The sequence below is a fragment of the Hippichthys cyanospilos genome, chromosome 20 (assembly GCF_059441005.1).
Source record: "Hippichthys cyanospilos isolate Australia breed blue-spotted pipefish chromosome 20, RoL_Hcya_1.0, whole genome shotgun sequence".
Taxonomy (NCBI): Eukaryota; Metazoa; Chordata; class Actinopteri; order Syngnathiformes; family Syngnathidae; genus Hippichthys; species Hippichthys cyanospilos.
In genome coordinates, this window is record NC_142388.1 from 5,310,213 (window position 1) to 5,329,591 (window position 19,379).

Below are 19,379 nucleotides of genomic sequence, written 5' to 3' on the forward strand. Positions count from 1 at the left end.
CATCTGAAAAATATCACGTCAGCATGTCCACATCCTCCATTGCAATGCCGCGGCGCTGGAAGGCTGAACTGGTTTTATTCACTACCACCATCAGCTTCACACTAATCGTTGTGCTCTTAAAAACAAGTTTATCTCAAGAGCTATAATTACCGGTTAGTGCACGGATACAATTATGCTGCTGTTGCTTAGAGACTGATCCATTTGTTGCTTAGTTCAAACTTCAGGTGTATTGGAATATATATATATATATATATATATATATATATATATATATATATATATATATATATATATATATATATATATATAGTACTAAAGCAGTCAATTATTTTGGTCGTTAAGTACTAAAGTAATAAGTGCTTTATTGTATGACTAATGTGTCAAAATAATGACCATCTGTAGCTATATTCACTATTGCTTTTGTATTTGTCACCTTTTGTCATTTTTATGATACTGATACTGAAAATGAATATCGGCTCTGACTGGTTTATCGGCCTTCTTTGACTACTAAAGATAGGTTATCAGTCCTAAAAAAAATAAGTAAGCGCATGCTATCATCAAATATGCGCCTTAGTAAGCAAGATAATGTTGATGCGGGCAATTTAATTAGATGGGAGTAAGTAGGCCACGACGACGTTAAAAAGAAAAAAAGACACATTGTGTGTTTGAAAAATGTGGGCTTGGAGTTAATGATGCTAAAAGTATGATAACTATCATTAAAAAATAATGTTGGGTACATGGGGGGGGTTGCCATGATTTTTGTTCTAAACACTATAAGCTTGCTCATCTCTAAAACAGGAAAAAAAATATCCCCAATCTAGACTCACACTTATGGATGAGTTATTGTCGTCGATGAGTGTGTCGGTCAGCTCGAGCTGTCCCTCTTCCGCCACCTTCTGCAGCACCATGCAGAAAGTCCCCACCAATCTGTAAGAATGGGGGTAGGATTTGGGGGTGTGGGGGAGGAGAAGGAACCAAACACATCAATCAATACACATCATTATGTGTCATCATTATGTATCATTATTTTTTTCTTAACATTTGTTAAGTGTGGGCGAGAGGCAGCTTCTGTCAAAGTCTAAAGTGTGTTTGGCCATGTCCCCAAAATCAGCACATTGAAATGGTGAAAAACACTATACCTTAACCATATCTTCCTTTCAGCAGCTAACTTCAAAATGTATTGTTTACGTAGAAATTCATTTTTAAATTCTCATTACAGAGGCTATAAATGCTCCCGAGACCCAGCATCCGCATTTGTGTAAACATTTGTGTCAATTTTGGCTCAGCAAGACAGCAAAGTTAGATGCACATATGAGACCTCAATGGATGTCCTATTAAAAGAATTAATAGGCTCACTTAAATGGGTCCAAAGCTTTGAAAATGTCCACTATAGTGGACACCAATGAATACGCTGCGGCACGGTAATTTAAATCGAGTAGACCGTGGCTAGAGGTTTCGCTGTACATTTTGATCAAATCCTCCCCACTAGAAATGTCTTTTTGTTGGACAAATCCTTACCGTGTAGTAAATGATTGCTTAAACCCATCTTATTATCGTCTGCATTAAGCAGACTTGATTGTGAAACCCACTGAGATCCATTCCTCTTTTGCTGCAGCGTTGACTGCATTGAGCTCATTGCTACTTTTCTTGCTTAATTGGGTTGAAAATGGAAGCGTACGCAAGATGTGTTTCTTTGTAAAGAGCCTGCAGTGGGTTTAAAACAAACAAATGCTTGAGAAAATAACTTTGTTTTTACATAGAGGGCGTTTTTACATAGAAGTAGTTTGTTGATTCAAAAGGCCTTAAGGCTATTAAATTCGGGTTAAGGGAAAACATAATTGAGTTTTTGATTAGAAGATTAGTTTCTTCTGAAAGCGTCCATGTTGTGAAGACAGCTAATTCTGAAAGCGTTCATCACGTTTGGCTCAAACGCACGCTTTGTAGTAGGGCTGAAATGAGTTCTCGAGTAATTTAAGTATGCCAGTTAAAAGAAAATGCTCGAGGCATTTTTTTCTTGCCCCTTGTACTCGCTTACTAGAGTACTTGTCAGGAAAACTATGTCAAGCCGTTCTCAGCAACAATTGTTAATGCTAGTACTGGAGACTCATTCTCAGTTATAGCTGCACCTGTCATAAATTAACAGCTAACTAGCACTGCTCAAGTGCTCCATATAGGCTGGCTTGATATACGTTAATAACTGCATATGTTGATGCTGATAGCATGATACAGTTGCCGTTCCTACTGATCACTTCTTAACTAAACATGCTAAAACAAATCTGTCTTTTTAGTTTGCAAATTTGTGTCATTGAGCAAAATTTATATGGGACGGATTTGGATCAGGAGGAAAGTGGGGTGCTCCTGATACAGTTTAAATTCCACTTAAAAAAAGATAAATGCCAGTCATTCATAGTTAAATAGAAAGGTATTATTTGGTCTCTTAAAAGTCTCCATATTTGATTTATACAGGTATTTTCTGGGGATACCCAAATACCAAAAATACTCAATAGCTTCAGTCCAAAGAGTTTATTACATGCTTAATACTTACTATACAGTTGTGGGTATAATTAAATATAATAAAGTCAAAACATCCTCCTTAAACTGAGTTCTGCTTGAAAAAACATGGCTTCATTGTTACCACCACGTTAATTTGCCGTCGACATCCAACAAATGCTATACCTCTTACATACTCTTCATATAAACATTGCGTCACCAGTGAATTGGCCAATTAGAGCTGTTGAATAATTCAAAGTGTTTCCCTCAAAAGTGATTTCAACCCACAAGCCAACATTTATACAGGAACATAAAGTGCGGTCGCAGGCTTGCTTGCACTTTAATGGTAAACAGCCACCAAAAAAAAAAAAAAAAAGTGATATCCTGTATAGGATTTTGCATATTTATTGAAAGAGTTGTCTGACAAACTATCACCTGACAGCATGAAAAGCCTTCAGGGAGGGATAATATAATAAAGCAAAGCGCACACAATCAATAGTTGCTCTTAGCATGTATTGTAGCAAAATATGGCTATCTTGGGTAATGATACGTGCATTGACTATTAAAAAAGAAGCTGTGTTAACAGGAAGCTACTGTATGTTACACACATAGATACATTTAGCGCTTTAGACTCAGTTGGATCTGGATTTTCAGCATTATACTATTAGGGTTAAAATTATGATTTCATTTTTAAAATGGTTTGTAACCTGTTGCCTCGTTTTAATTGCGTAATAGTGTTTTTTTTTTGTTTTTTGTTTTTTACACTCTAGGGCCGAGAAGTAAATTAAACTGGAGGTACTGTTGACAGGAAGTGATGTTAGCAAGTCCTCAAGCCAAAACGTGATAACAGGCGATCCGCGATTTTCGCAACGCGAGCCAGACGGCACTTTGATGTCATTTTCAGTTAATTATGGATTTTGATTTTGAACTCCCAAGGAGAGCCGTTCATTGCTTCTGTCATAATGAAGCGCTTGATTCTCCATTTGTGTCCTCATTGAGATTTTTATGAATATACATTATGTGCAGAGTCGGAGAAAAATGGCCATAAAATCCATCCATTGCATGCATCGCTGCTTTCTCAATGTTCTGTGCTGGTGTTATGGAACGTGTGGTCGCCATATGCGATACATCGACAGTTGTGCCGGTCACGATAATGACGAATCACATCCACTCTCTTGTTCTCAAGTGATGGCTCTTAAATCATTTGAATGCTAATTAACTGAGCAATAATTGTCTAACAGAAGTCGGTCTGTCTGCTGCTTTTCATTAGGAGTTTTCCACTTTGGAAACTCGGCTCCAGAAAAAAAAAAAATAGCGTCCTGACATGACATTGTTGAACTGACATGACATCTGTCAGACACGCCTGCCACCAGTCTGTCGCTTTGCATTGTTGTCGGTGGACACACACAGTCGAAAACTGTCTGTTTGGGGCACGTGAAAGGTTTGGCTATAAACTAGGCTATAAACTAGCAGATGTGAAAATCGACAAGAATTTTTCATGTCTGAAGGGAGAAAAAAACAGGATCGTTCTTTCATCATTGGGTTATACATTCCAGGCCTGCCACAATCGGCGCAAATCTACATTATAATCTAGAAGGACCATAAAATAAAGTGTATTTTTGTACATGTAGTATACCCAAAATCTGCAGCCGTTGTCAAAACGGTCCAAAAAGTGCTGGGTCCAAAAAGGACAATCAAAGCTAATCTGCTGGGTCAAAATAATGAACTCACCTTTGGGTAAAAGCAACCCAATCTGCTCTAAATTCAGCGACTGGGATAGGAAAACAAACCCTCTTTTTTTTCTGTGTATGTTGATGAAAATGCAAAAAAAAAAAAAACCAACAACCTCAAATGGCAAATATACGTCACAAAAACCAGACAAATTAATGAGGACGTAAAATACCAATAGCTGTGATGTTTCTCATTAGTCTGTATGCCACTGTTGTGGAAAATCAAATACGCATTGTAATTAATGCATCATCCATCACGGGACCCCAGTACTCGGGATGTGATTTGTCAGAAGATCACTGACTGATCATGTGCCGCTCTTTTATACCTGACCAACTAGTAATCGGGACGATACCGGAACCAAGATTCTACTTAAATACTGCGCTTGTGGTTTGCAGTCCATTGCACAAACAAGTGAGTCAATTTAGTCCAAGTACTTGGAGGCTTCCGATTTAGTAGCTACCAAACATTAATGTGCCATTTAGAACTGAAAAAACAGCCAACGATGCGGACCGAAAACATTGGATGAATTTGTCTTTACCTGTTACTGAAGACTTTGCTGTAATTGTACACTTGGATCTCCAGCATCTCGCTGCCATCCAGCCTGCTGGCGCACGGCCATCGAAACATCTGAAAAAGCCACACATGGGCAGTTAACAGTACTGTACAACAAATCTGCTGTCTCTACTTTTGGGTCTTGGGACTACTTGATATTTTATTATAGTGGAACCTCTGAGGTCAGTTTGTCAAATAACAGAAGAGGAGATTTTAACGAGAGTCAACGGGGAAACTAAGATACGCGCTCCCTACACAGGAAATGCTGCAGAACATACAAATTATGAAAATAACTTTGGCCTTAACCTGCGTACGGTATTTTGATCATTTTTGGGTCATTTTCTTCCACATTCTTTTCCAAGTATTTCGCCAACGGGTGGCAGCGTGATAACAAGTGGTTGTGCCATGTTGGTCTTTGACGTGTTGTTATCATCTGGGTGAAATTTCAGCTCCCCTTGTGTCGTCTTTCAATGCTTTCCTTATGATTTAAAATGGCTTTGATGTATAGATCAAAGGATTGGACAAAATACTACGGTTAATTTGTTGTATCACCGATAACATCCGTCCATCCATTTCTAGTACCAATCAAAAGTTTGGAAACATTTTTTTTTTTTTTCCCTCAAACTACCTAAACTCATTCAGTCCAAAAGATGTATTCACTTGTATAAAGACATTCAATCGCAAGTACAATGTTACTGACCTTGTTTTTCCAAATATTAAGGCAAAAGAAATAGCTCCCCATATTAATAAATATATAAATAATTATATAAATAAAGTACCTGGGATTAAATGTCTAAGACTCTTAAAAGTTACCAAAAAACATGTTTTTGGGAACTTATGAGTTAATTGATTTTCCTGTCGCAAGGAAATTTGAGCGCAGTCCGAGCTATGTTTGTTTTATTTAAGCTTGGAACGGCTCAATTGTTAGACATTTGTTTTATTTCTGGCTTATCTGTTGAAAAATTGCGGCATTACCGAGAGTGCACATCCGTATATACTGAGCAAAATAAAATAAATCACAATTTAATTGCTATGTGGCAATGCTGAAAATAACACGCTTCTATATCTCTTTTTTTTCTATCTCGACGTGACAAAACGTGAAGTAAAAGACATTTCAAGCATTAGTAACATAATCCATCAGTAGATTTCTCATTTAGCTTTGACTTCATCGTGCTGCACTGTTACATTTTAGGAGACACCATGAGGGCAGAAGGAATGAAGGTTGAAAAGGTGATTTAAAACTCATTTAAAGTCTCCCGCTGATGTAGACCTCTCATTCAAGAAAACACTGCAGGCTCTCAGGCGGGATATCAATCAGACCTTTGTTCACCCCATTAACCAAATCCTGGGGTTCCCCCAACTGTCTCCGTTAATAGACCCGCAAACTGTACACGTGCACGGTGCTAATATTTCACGTGGTGAAAACCCAGCAAACTCAGTAGCAATAAGCTGATTTTGTTCGTCCCAACACCTATAGATAACGGATGACCATCTTAATTTCCCCAGAGCAAAAAAAAAAAAAAAGAGTGCACGTCATTGACAATAAATACAGTATATGTGCTATTTGTGTTGACTCTATTCCCAGTACGCAGACACGCATGCGTGAACTTCTCCCGACAATGTTGCTTTCATCACGTACGCCTCAGTGTTTACCATCGGCATTTGTGTGCAACAGTAAACACAGTCCAAGAATCCAAAATTTGAGGCAATTCTTTTAATTGTGTGAATGCCAAAAGCATTTTTCTTGTGCCATATTTTGCCATTTAACTCCATGGAAATTTCTTGACGGATTCAAAACGCGTAAACTTCAACATTTGTTGAAAATTCATGCTTTGCAGGCTATTATTTTTTATCATTTCTAACTTTCACAGTTTTCCCACAATTCAACATTTTCACCCACGAAATTCCCATTCATTCCCAATGGAGAATTTCAAAAGTTTTTTTCCCCATTTGAAATTCTAAATGTTCACTTCAGTCATTTCACCTTGTGATCAAGTTTTCAGCATTCCAACAATTCCAAGATTTCAAAAATTCCATAATTTCCACACAATATTTGCCTATTTTAGTCAACATGATTTTTCTTACGCCACTTTCTTACGTTACTTGTACATTTCTCAACAAAATCACACTTTTCCTGGTCAACACACGATAACAATCCAAGCCTTCATTTTTTTTTCTTTTCAAAAATTCACACTTTTCCAAATACATGACATTTTATCCGACAAAATCCCCGTTCATTTCCTATGACGCATTCCACATCAAATTACTTTGACTTTGCATATACGTTTTCAAAGCTATCAATTGCGATATACATGACAATATAATTTAGAGGATTTTTTTTCCCTACTGAAACTAAGTAAGGATCTCTTTAAGCAGTTCAACATTCTTGCTGCTTCTTCTTCTTCATCCGCCTGATAGGACTACCCCTTCTACAGCTTCATAATACCTTGCCTTTTAGTATTTAATGAGAAATTGTCTTCTACAGCTTCATAAAACATATCTTCAGCTGCCACATGGGGCCATATGAACTAGCTCGTCATCAGAGCGTGACGTTCCTCCTCCAACGTCTAATCTCATCACTTTTATTCTTTAAGAAGACACCTGACAAAAGAACAACAAAAAAATCAAACTGGATTTTTTTTACAGTTGGCTCAAAGCAAGCTTTCACCTATGCACGGTTGTAAAATTGAACGTTTCAAAGTATTGTCACTCAAGCTTAAGCTTCATTAATCATCGAGGTGTTTTTATGTGCTGTATCCATGGCAACATGTATTAAAGACTCACGAGTCCTCACGGCGTTACAGTGCGGGATCACAAAAGTTAAAGCCGCTCTTCTTTAGCGCATTTAGCCCCCATGATAGACCATAGTGGCCTTTGAGCCTCTGCTTTTTGAGATTCTACCTGTGTGGCTTTTTTTAATGAGCAGCCTGATGCCGCCAATTAGGCTGTACAGTACGGGCGGGGGTTGGGGGGGTGCATCTTGGAATGGTAATGAGCGGCTCTGAAAATCGAGGAAAATGTCAGTCAAGCAGCCAAGGAATTTTTGCAGCCTTATTCCTTTAAAAAAAAATCCTCATCATTTTGCCTATTGGTGTGCTTCTAATGACTGATGATTGGAATTTTTTCATAATTGCGATATAGATGGAAGATGGGACCAGTCATAATAGTAATAGCTGGATTTTTGCTTATCTGGAGGGGAATGTTTAACAACTATTGTAATGAATATATCATTACTATTATGATCACACAATTCGTTCCTTTCATCGTTTTGATTTCACTCCAACTGATCAGTCTAGTTTTTGCTTATCTGCAGGGATTTTTTTTAATCAAACCAAACTAATATTACCATATTCATACAACCCAGTACGTATTTCCATGCGTCTCCACAAAACAACCAGATTTTTTAGATCGTCTTTTAGGAAACGACCCTTTTTCAAATAGACCTAAATATGTAGGTTATTTTTTTATTTTATTGATGATTTTTTTTTTAACTCCAGCTGTTTTTGCCTTGTTTAGTGGTCATATTCTATTATATTAAGTCTATAAAATAATAATAATAATAATAACAATAACAATAACAATAATAATAATAATAACACATTCCTAATACTCAACTGAGTACTTTTCCTCTCAGGGAGGAAGTCTTTCCTTTTTTTTCCCCATTCAATTTTTTTTTTTAATATTTCATACACTACAGGTAAAATCAAGTCTACAATTCAATGGCCATTAAAATGCCACTTGTGCACTAAATGCATGAAAAAGAAAACAAGCTGTAAAATAAGAACCTGTTTACTCGGCGTTAGGTAAATTCCCTGAAATAGTAGATTAAAACAGAAACACTTTTAATGATCTTCCTTTACCTTTGAAGCCAGCAGGTGGCGACTCAAAATCTATGTCGAGATTCATTAATAAATTTACAAAAAATGATGTGGTACCCAGAGGATACAAAAACGTAGCTTATGTTTAAAAAAATCTGTTGAGACACATTTTCTCTCTTCTCTGGAATAATTTTTTTTCACCTCCGCCCTCTAATAACGTTTGTTTGGTGCGTTCTTACTGCTGAGTGGGACTCATTAAAGCACAGGAAGTCCAAGCTAGATGCAAACTGAAGAGCTCAAATTGATTCCTTTTTTTTAGGTCAATCTCTGTAAATGCACTCCTACACGTATAGGTATATTCTCCACGCGTCTTTTGACGGCACTCATATTTCCTTTGCGACTCTATACTGTCAGTGAAAATTTCCTTCTGGGATCATAATTTATTGAGGATACTTAGAGAGAGGAAAGGATCCCTGTGCAGTAGAACCTGAATCTTTAAACTTGTGTAGTTCAAAAATGATTGCTTACAGTTTGCTTATTCTCATTTCTTTTATGGTATTTAAATGAAGGTTAGGCGGAAATATATATCGAGGTACTCCAATTTTGTTAGCTGACGCATCCAAGCGCATAAACAGATTTGCTCTCAATTTCAAACACGCGTTTAACCAGCAAAACTTCTATTAGCGTTCCGAGTTGAGTCTTGTGTTATGTAATTCCTCGATTCTTATTTAAAAGTTAAACTCTAGCAGCTGTCCGCTCACTCAGGGGTAAAGAATATATTTGCATCATTATTATTTTGCATAAATATCTTGCTGTCTTTCTGCCAACTCTAATTCGGCTTGTTGCGCGCACACACACACACACACACACACACACACACACACACACACACACACACACACACGCTGGAGCGCAGCCAAGCCCCCAAACTTCCTACGACTTGCAGGCTTTGCTGTTCCGTGTTCTAGTTCTGTCTAACTAGTGAGGGGGAGGCACTAGTGCGCCATAGCTAAAAGCAAAATCCCACCATGGAATGAATAATGAATGCACGTTCGCCTTCCATGCAGTCGGCATCCTAGTTCAAAGGCGTTCTTGCTAGACCATGCATAAAGCAACAAGGCTCACAGCTCTATGCTAATGGTCCCACAACACCGGGGCAAAATTCAGCTTTACTGAGCCATCCGAGTGTTGCGTCACTACTGAGAAGGCAGCCTTCCAGTCTTTCCCAGCGAGCCGACTGGCCACAAGGACAATATATAAGCTCTGGCACCAGCGTCATACAACCCCCACACATGCAAACGCGCACGAGGTCGCAGAGGCCACTTGAAGTTGTTTCTCCGGACGTGATGCTGAGGGATGCTAATGACCTCCCTTGCACAGAGAGCAACAAATGAGGCTGTCAAGTGAAATCAGTGATAGGCGCAAGGCATCATGTCATCATGGATAATCTGGATATATTTGCGCGCTTTGTCCAATTTTCTTGAGGCATAAAAAGCTCTCCCCGTGCTGCACTTTGAACCTACAGTGAACTTAATTGTCTTCACAACAAGAAACGGTTTTGCAAGATAATTAGTTATAAAAAAGAGGAATGCGCATTATATATTTAATGCAAGTGAACAACATTGCTTCAAAGCAGGGGTGTCAAACACATTTTTACCCCCTTGCGATATTGTAGCGATAGTTTCTGTCAGAAAGCCGGAATGACTGTGTGAAAAATGAAAAATGATGTGACCAGCTGTATTTGGCCCCCAGGCCTTGAGTTTGACACCAGTTTTTGAAAGTCTGCTACCTTAATGCTGATTCAGTGGAAAATGCCATAGACAGGCTAATGAATAGCATTGCGAACACATGAAGGCACTGCAGGGGCTACATGAAATTCTAAAATGTTTAAAATATAGGCTTCATGTTAATCTTTTAAAAACGTTCTGTTAATATTTTAAAAAATATATATTATTGTATGGCCATAAAAAATAAAAATCATGTTGTATAAAGCCACTCCAAGCTGAAGTCCATTGTATATTCATTAAAACAGCATACCAATGCTTTGAAATGTGCTAACCTACTGATAATTCAATAAGAAATGCCATAGATGGGCTAACGAATAGCATTTTGAATATATGAAGACATTCCAGGATACATGAAATTGTGAAATACGTTTGAAAAAAAACATTCATCATCATTTTCATGATCTTAAAAACCCAGTCTCCCTCATATCAGAATGGTTCAACTCAAACTGTCATATCACCAGTCAATCACTTGAAAACTTTCAAATTAATTTTTAATTAATGTCCTCTGCTGAGCACACCAGGGATTAATAGGTTAGCTCGAATTAATTAAAAAAAAATCGAGAAATCTCCACAAAAATGGACACAAATGAATAGGCTATGCGAGTTTTGAGTTACAAACTTGGTACAAATTCAATCCATATTTGGCACCAACAACTTCAATGGTTAAACACATGAACGGTTTTAAGAAAATATGCCAAGTGGCTTCTTCCGCATGTGTAGGTAGTAGAACTGATCTGATTTAGCATTTTTTGCCAGATTGTGGAAGAATTGTGGACTCAGTCCTCCATTTTCTGATTAAAGTGAAAACAAACGCCTTGGTTATCAGGCAAAGGAAACAAATAGCACGCTAATAGCACTTCAAAGGTAAAATCATTTCCGCCGTAAAAGCAAGCGCCGACTGAAACGTCGGGAGCTATTTCCTAGCTTTGTACTCCCGAGAATTTACAATTTTAAAACTAGCTGAGCATGGCACATGCTGCATTTAGCAGCGTTATTACATTTAAAGATTGAATAAGTGCCATTTTTATTCATTCAAAAGAATCAATTTGACAAGTATATTTGTTATTTTTCAGCTATACCGAAGTTTAGAAAATAAATATTGACAATTGCACACCTCCCTTATACCAAACTGGATCGATTTCCAATTATTTAGTCAAAAAATAGCAATATATAATCAAATGCCACTTTCGCTTCGCTAGCTTCGTCGCCTCAATTGCACGCAATTGTAGACAGTTAAACTAGGAGAGAGAGAGAGAGTATATTTAGCATTTTCGCTCATCTTTGAAGACCGACAGAATGTGTGCTATGTTTATGTAAATATGGGTGGTATCATATGAAAAATTGATTAGCATTCCTTACTTAAAACTGCATGTAGGTAATATCTGTGTTATAAGTGTGGAAACATTGTCATCTAATGGTCGTTGTTATCACTACAGTGCTCAATTGTCTTATATTAGGTAAGTATATTAGGTAAGTATATTAGGTAAGCATCTCCTCTCCATAAAAAAAACATATTTGACCAGAATTTTATGATTTATTATTGTTATTACTATTTTAAAAGATGGGAATTCTAGTTCATGGCACTGAATGAGGTAATAACCCAATTTATTTTACGGACCCCGCTGTCAGACCATAGACTCCCGGGGTCCGCGGACCCCACTTTGAGAACCGATTTATGCAAAAATAAAGTGGAAAGAAGTGTGGATTCCTTCTGAGGGGAACTGATAAAGGCTCCGATACTCAGTTCTCTGCTCTCTGATCCTTATTTCTTTTTATTTCTGCTCAGTCGCCACTTTGCATTTGAAACTTCTTTCTGCGACAAAACCCTGCAGGAATCCATATTTTCACAGCAGGCCAGCAGTGGACAACAATAGGCCTCAGGTGAAATCCTTATGTCACTGATAATAGTCTTAATGTACCCTGGTAATTTCCACATCAAGTATGGTGGAAAGCTATATAAAGGCGAAGCGGAAATTTCATATTCCTTAATAAATTGGTCCCCTCATTTGTCAATCAAGTCTTCCTATAATCCAATTCAGCCCCGCCCACTTCTTCGCGAGATTCAATCGTAATATAATCAGCGCCAATTGTTGGTTAACGCTATTAGGCGGTGTCATTAACTTGACTTGCAAAAATCGATTTCATTAGGATTGTGAATGAAGAACCCCGCATGTGAAATCAGGTCATTTGCCGCTAAAACAGCCATAAAAAAAAAAAAAAAAACGTGAATTCAAGCGATAATTGCCCAGCCGTCCCGATGGAAGGAAACGAAAAGAAACCAACCTCGTTAAAGTGAGCCACCTCCTCGCAATTGGCCACCACGCGGCTGTAGAAGGACGACCCTGAAAAGGTGAAGACGAATTAAGACGTCAGGTTGGGGGAGTGGTTCAAGACATGCTTTGCAATAAATGTCAACGCTCCGATGGTGCGCCGCTGATGATGGGAAATAAATGCTGGCTTTAGATTTAATCTGCGCTGTAGGATCGTTTTGACATTCGCGCGCTCGTTAAGGTAATATACTTATGTTTACTGCGGATCCAAAATGTCTGTAGAGCGGGATGTGTCCGAGAAAAAAAATGGTGGGAGGCGTAGGAAACGAGCGTGTTTACACAGACTTTTTTTAGACTTGAAAATGTGCTAAAATTACAGTATAGAAATATACATTATAGATGTAATAATAGAAATCTGTATACAATAAAAGACAGTTTTTGTTCATTTTTCATTGGATGATTTTATGTTTTTTTTATTGAACATATAAACACAATACAAATGGAAATTCAAAAAGAATAAAAAGAGCAACAATAGATATGGCAGTTCAATAATTTACATGTTCTAAAGGAGTTCTAGAACTTGTTGGGTCCTGCCTCTTGTTTTTTGCTGAAATTGTTACATCATAATTAAATTATATATATTCTTATCACCAATTTGCATTTTTACTGATTTGTTGGTAAGTGAAAACTAATCTCTTTAGAAAAAAGTAAATGGATCACGATTGCATTATTATAACAATATTATTGGTCATTTATATATTTTCTGACAATTATTATTAATATTCATGTAAAGGCTAAATTTGTGGATCATCGGACACTCCAGGTGCACTTTACCCTACTTTATGAAGAGTCCGCTGAGTGTTATTATAGAGGGCCAATAATTGGTTTCTGTCATGCCGCACCTGGCTGTTTTGTGACATTTATGAATGGCAACGGGTGTGCGCATGCAATTGTCTTTGTGTCATCGTTTGGTTTGTGCAGGTGTTGCGTTTGTTTGAATGTCCCTGACTGACCAACTTTGCACAAAAAAGGCGTAATGTGCTTGTGAAATATTATCTACTACACTTTTGTCCAGACAAATATCTAGCTCATTTTTTAAATATATAATATATATAGTCAGGAATAAAACATCTATCTATCTATCTATCTATCTATCTATCTATCTATCTATCTATCTATCTATCTATCTATCTATCTATCTATCTATCTATCTAATCTATCTAATCTATCTAATCTATCTATCTATCTATCTATCTATCTATCTATCTATCTATCTATCTATCTATCTATCTATCCAGATCGCGCATTAACAGGCTGTTAGATCTATCTATCTATCTATCTATCTATCTATCTATCTATCTATCTATCTATCTATCTATCTATCTATCTATCTATCTATCTATCTATCTATCTATCTCTCTTTCTTTCTCTCTTTCTATCTGTCTACTGTTATTCAAATGAAGAACTTTTGTTTGTGCCTGATTAAACACCTTTTCATATAGCTACTTCATTCTCTCACAAAAACCGCACATCTTTAAAATGCCTGTTTTCATTTTTAAATAAACACTTCTTGATGCGAGAAAGGATGAAACTATCCCTCCTACATTATTCAAAACAGAAACCCTGCTGCCTTTTTTTTTTAATCCCGTTGAGATGTGGGTTTTGTGAAAGTAGATGGTATGAGGCTTATATAAGGCGTGCTGCTTCCACTAAAAAAAAAAAAAAAAAAAAAACAGATGCTTACTGGGTTGCACGATGGCCTTGCTGGCATGTGAATTGATAAACCTTTTTTTCCGAGGATGTACATGAATTTTTGTTGTTTGAAGCGGAATTCTTTTAACGCGCTTCTTCAAAGTGCCTTACTTTGATCCAAGGATGAAATAGTCTTTTTAAACTAATCAAGCGAGATGTTTTGTTGACATTCTGCAGTATTAAATGGAGTGACTAGCAAGCAATAAATTCAGTCAATCGAACTTCCAGTACAAGATAGCAAATACCAAAGCTGTTTAAAAGCAAAGAAGCACATTGCTATATCCATGTGTTAAAAAGATGTAAAAGCCTATGTCGTCTAATCTTGAGCTTCAATGTAATTAACTTTTGAACTACATTCACTTGACGAGCTTCGGAGCAACTTCCGAGCATAAGCGTGAACAACTGAAGCGGCAGATAAGATGGTGGCTCATCAAAGTGTCCGCCTTGAAATCAATTTAATAGCAACGCCTGCTTTGCTTAATGCATGTCTCTTATCAAATAATTTGATGGTCGGTGCTCGCTGAGCAACTTTGCCCAAAAGAATGGCAATGCGTCTGCTGGCATTGCTGTTATTATTCTTTTAAAGCAGCAGTTCCCAAAGTTAGATTACGTAAGTGAGATTTTAACAAGGTTTTGATGAGCTCGACTAATTTAAATCTTCTTCGTTTCCTGTTTTCAAATTAAGAGCAAATAAAATGGAACATGAAGCAACCTATTGCTTAATTGTGTGTGCCTCCGTTGCAAAATAATACAGTAAATGATATACTAAATTAATATATGCATACATATATATATATATATATATATATATATATATATATATATATATATATATATATATATATATATATATATAGAGAGAGAGAGAGAGAGAGAGAGAGAGAGAGAGATGCATGCCTCAAGTTTGAAATCTAATCAGAATATGGACAGCATAAAGTTAAAGATAAAACAAAATTAAATAATTAAATAGTAAATACTTCGTGAAAGTAAAATAAATAATAGCACGCTTTAACTGCTCGTGCAGTAGTTTAACCGTTTGGGGTTAATTTTCTTCCACATCTTAGCCAGTGGATGACAAACTCCTGGCTGTGCGATAAGTAGTTGTCCCGTTTTAAACTACAACATGTTGTCATCTCATGGGTGAAATTTCAGCTCCCTCGCACCTTCGTTCCTTTAATGTGAAATGCCTTTGAGGTAAAAATAAAAGGATTGGACTAAGTACAGCAGTGTAATTAGTATGCGGAAAGCAGAAAGTTCGAAATTAAAATTCCGATTAAAGCAGTTTAAAAAATGACTTAATTAATCTGTTGCTATGGCAACCCTCATTTATATTAGTTTGAGTGTCTTATTTTTTAGTCATCAAAGAAAATTATATTGTAATCCTTGTTCATGATGGGGCAGTAACCTCGCATCTATTAACTCATTCGCTGCCAGCCCAGTCAAAAGAAATCTTTGACGTCTATAGCCGTCATTGGCAGTGAATGAATGTCCAGTACTGATAAGTTCTTGATCAATGATCGTCAATTTACATCATATCGGCTCATTTCCCACAATCCACCCGATGATCTCTTGTAGCCTGGAATCACTGAGCTGCAGCTCGCCTGTTATATTTGACAGGAAAATGATTTGGACAGCATGGTAGGCAGCAATAGGTGTGGAGAAGAAAACAACAAAGCCCTTCCTCTAAATGAAAAGCGACTGAACTGAAGACAACTGCTCGTTTCATCAAGGCAGCGCAGGTCCAATTCTTGACCGGGTTGACGCGCCGCATGTACTACTAAGAGCCGAATGAGTTTACTGCAGCGCAACAAAATAAAGCTCCTTTCTACACGCTGAACACACACACACACACAGATGCAGGAAAAAGGAAGAGGGATGTGGTCATGTGACATCCTAAACAATACTGGTGCTGACTGATCAGCGAGGCAGATACAAGCTAAGCCTGTGTTTGACCACAGGACTAATTGCTTGTCCAAAGTTGTCCGCTACACACACGCACTGTTTGACGGCTGTAATTCCCGCCAAAAACACCGATTCTTGTGTGTCTGACAAGAGGCTGGCGGTCAAGGCAAAGATAAAGGGGCTTTCAACAGGAGACTGCTTTTACTTGATAAGAATGATTTGGGCTTGGTCGCCTGGAAACACAAACCTTTGACGAGGCGTCTCGTGATGGTCATTTTTGAAAACGTTACTAAGAACGCATGTTAATTAGCTCATGCATGTAAAAGCCCAGGTAAAAACATCAAAATTGTATACATATTAAAAATTGGTATCAAAATAGTAAGTGCTACTTTTATATACCGTATTTTCCGCACTATAAGGCGCACCTAAAAGCCTTAATGTCCTTAAAAATCTGATGGTGCGTCTTATGATCAGGTGTGCCTTATATATGGATCAATATTGAGATTCATAGACAAAGTAAGCTTTACCTGTTCCTTTTGTGTGTTTACAGTTGAACAAAGTTGCTCATATTGGCGTTGAGTTATTGTGCTATTGAGAGTTTACAGTTATTATTTGAGTTATTATTGTTATTACTTTGAGTTTGAAAATATGTCATTAATTGAGGATGCGCCTTATATATGGAAAAAGGTTTCAAATAAGTCATTAATTGAGGGTGCGCCTTATAATACGGTGTGCCATATAGTGCGGAAAATACGGTAATATACATGTATAAAATAAATAACAATATAAGATTTATTTACCTTCAAAGTGACGTGACGAGCTTGTTAGCCATATTCCCTCGTGAGGGTAGCCTAGCCTAAGCTAGCTTAGCCTTCTTCGTATTTCTTGATTATCTCCAGCTTCGTTTCCATACTAATCATCTTCTTACTTCTCTCTATCACTCACAATCTTGCTTATCCATTTTAAGTGTGAATTAAACACTAAAATTACTATTGGTCGGCGCCACAGCGTCACTAATATGCTGGTCTGCTATTGGTCGGCATCACCGCGTCACTAAAATGCCGATATGCTAACGACTTGATCTCGTGTGAGTACCTACGATAAGATTTATATTGCATATTGTGTGTTAAGGGGAGAATTAAGAAGATGATTAGTATGGAAACGAATCTGGAAATTTTGATGAAATATGAAGACGTATTTTTCTGTTTTTTTTTTTCAGACTTGAGTCTAGACGCCAACTATTTTTTAAAAAGTGTATTTTTTTCAAATGTAGTTACATTAGTGCCTAATCAATCACCTAATTACTTTATTATTATTTATAATTATTTACTTCATGACTTTTATTGATTAGTCTTACCAAAGTAATCAATTACTTCAGTACTTTCATACCTAAAGTAATTGTTACTTGAGTACTTTAATGCTAAAATAGCTGATTACTTTAGTACATAATTATCCAAAGTACTCAATTACCTACTACCAGTCATTATTTGACTGTCCTTTAGCAAAATACGTGGATAAAAATGTAAAAACATGAGGTTGAACGGCTGCGTGGTTAAATAACGTAAAAACACGTCTTTGGGATTGAACGTGTTAACATAAGAAACTTCAGTCCATATTAGCCCATTTCTGACTTTTCAGTCATTAATACCGAATGAGAAAAGTGTGAACACACAAATCAAAACATCCAAACGGAACTTTTTGTCCCATACCTCGAAAGGTGACTTTGGCGACGCGGTCACCTTTCCCCCGGAGGTTGGTGACCGACTTGAGATGAAGCGCCAGGGCCATCATGAGTCCGGCGGGGCTGGCGGAGGAAGCGGTTACCCCTCCGCACGGACAAACTTGAACCCGCCGCCTTTGGCTTTCCGCCGCCGCGCCGAAACTGAGCCTTTCCTCCCGAGCGGATCGGACGAGATCCTAAATCCTTTTCCATGTGCGCGGCATGAAGATTCTGTTGTTGTTGTTTTGTTTGGGCTTTGAGTTTGGCGCTTTTCCGTACGCTCGCGGCAAAAGATGCCAGTTGACTGCGCAGGCTGCAGCATGTGTCGAGCATCTCTTCGATGGGGGGGGGGGGCGAGTGTGTGTGTGAGAGAGAGAGAGAGAGCAAGTGTGTGCTTGCTCTACACAGCTTCCCTGTAATGAGGCAATTTAACCTTATGTGTATCACTTCTCATTAGAATGAAAATGTTTAACATCGACATAAAACTTGCCTTTAATATGATAAATAGGGGTGTATGTATCTCTTCAATAAGATAATTGGAAACATCGCCATATATTGGGCGTGATAGGATTCATTTTAATTGGCGTGATCTGATTCAAGATTACATTTCATTTGGGTTATGCGTCCGGTAATTTAAATAGTCGAATTGGTTGTGATGAGCTCCATTCTGTAAATAGTCGTCTTCTTTTAAGATTGAATGATTTTGGATACGTATAATGAATAAGGGAAACTGCTATAAAAAAAAAAAAAAACAAAGGATTAAATGGCTCGGACAGATGCTGACCAGTTGCTAGGCAACCAATTTCCCCCACTTTGTCCATCAAGCAGAGTTCTGGTCATGCTGGAGTCAGATCAGGTAAATCTCAGCTCCAAGATTCTTGGTTTCCTCAAATTTATTTACTAAGCATTGTAGTAATGCTTTTTCATTAATTACTACTGGAGCAAACTGTAAAAAAAAATACGTAATGAATATAATACTTGGACTTTATGGGGGGGTTTTTTCCAATAGACATTAAGTTTTGGAGTAAAAAGTCAGCATAAGCAGGACATATTTATTGGAATTAATTTTACATGAAATATTTGAGTCATCTTGTATTGTTCTTTAACAATGCTAAAACAAACATAAAAGAGACATATTTAAAATTTTCAGTTTGTATTAACAGTATTTATTTATTTTTAATATTGCTCCTTGGATACTATATGTGTAATAATAATAATAATAAAAGTAATAATAATAATAATTTATCTTATATATTAATAATATTTTATAATAATAATAAAAATGATAATACTAATTTATCTTATATATTAATCGTATGTATTAATAATACAGTGTTATTATTATTATTATTTTTAT

The 19,379-nt window shown here is 37.1% G+C and overlaps 1 protein-coding gene across 5 annotated transcripts in view; it reads right to left on the reverse strand.

Annotated features, from left to right (window-relative positions):
• Positions 1 to 18,314, reverse strand: part of otofa (otoferlin a) — a 51,669-nt gene extending 33,355 nt beyond the window's left edge. For 4 of the 5 annotated variants that reach the window (XM_088403050.1, XM_088403048.1, XM_088403049.1 and 1 more), the window contains exons 1-4: positions 18,012 to 18,314; positions 12,662 to 12,720; positions 4,760 to 4,848; positions 828 to 927 (exon numbers count right to left, since the gene is read on the reverse strand). In XM_088403050.1, coding sequence (XP_088259176.1) covers positions 828 to 927; positions 4,760 to 4,848; positions 12,662 to 12,720; positions 18,012 to 18,093 — 330 coding nt within the window. In that variant the 5' untranslated portion in view covers positions 18,094 to 18,314. The remainder of the gene's footprint in view (positions 1 to 827; positions 928 to 4,759; positions 4,849 to 12,661; positions 12,721 to 18,011) is intronic. The other variant, XM_088403047.1, reaches the window with a different exon arrangement.
• Between the last annotated feature and the right edge of the window lie 1,065 nt (positions 18,315 to 19,379).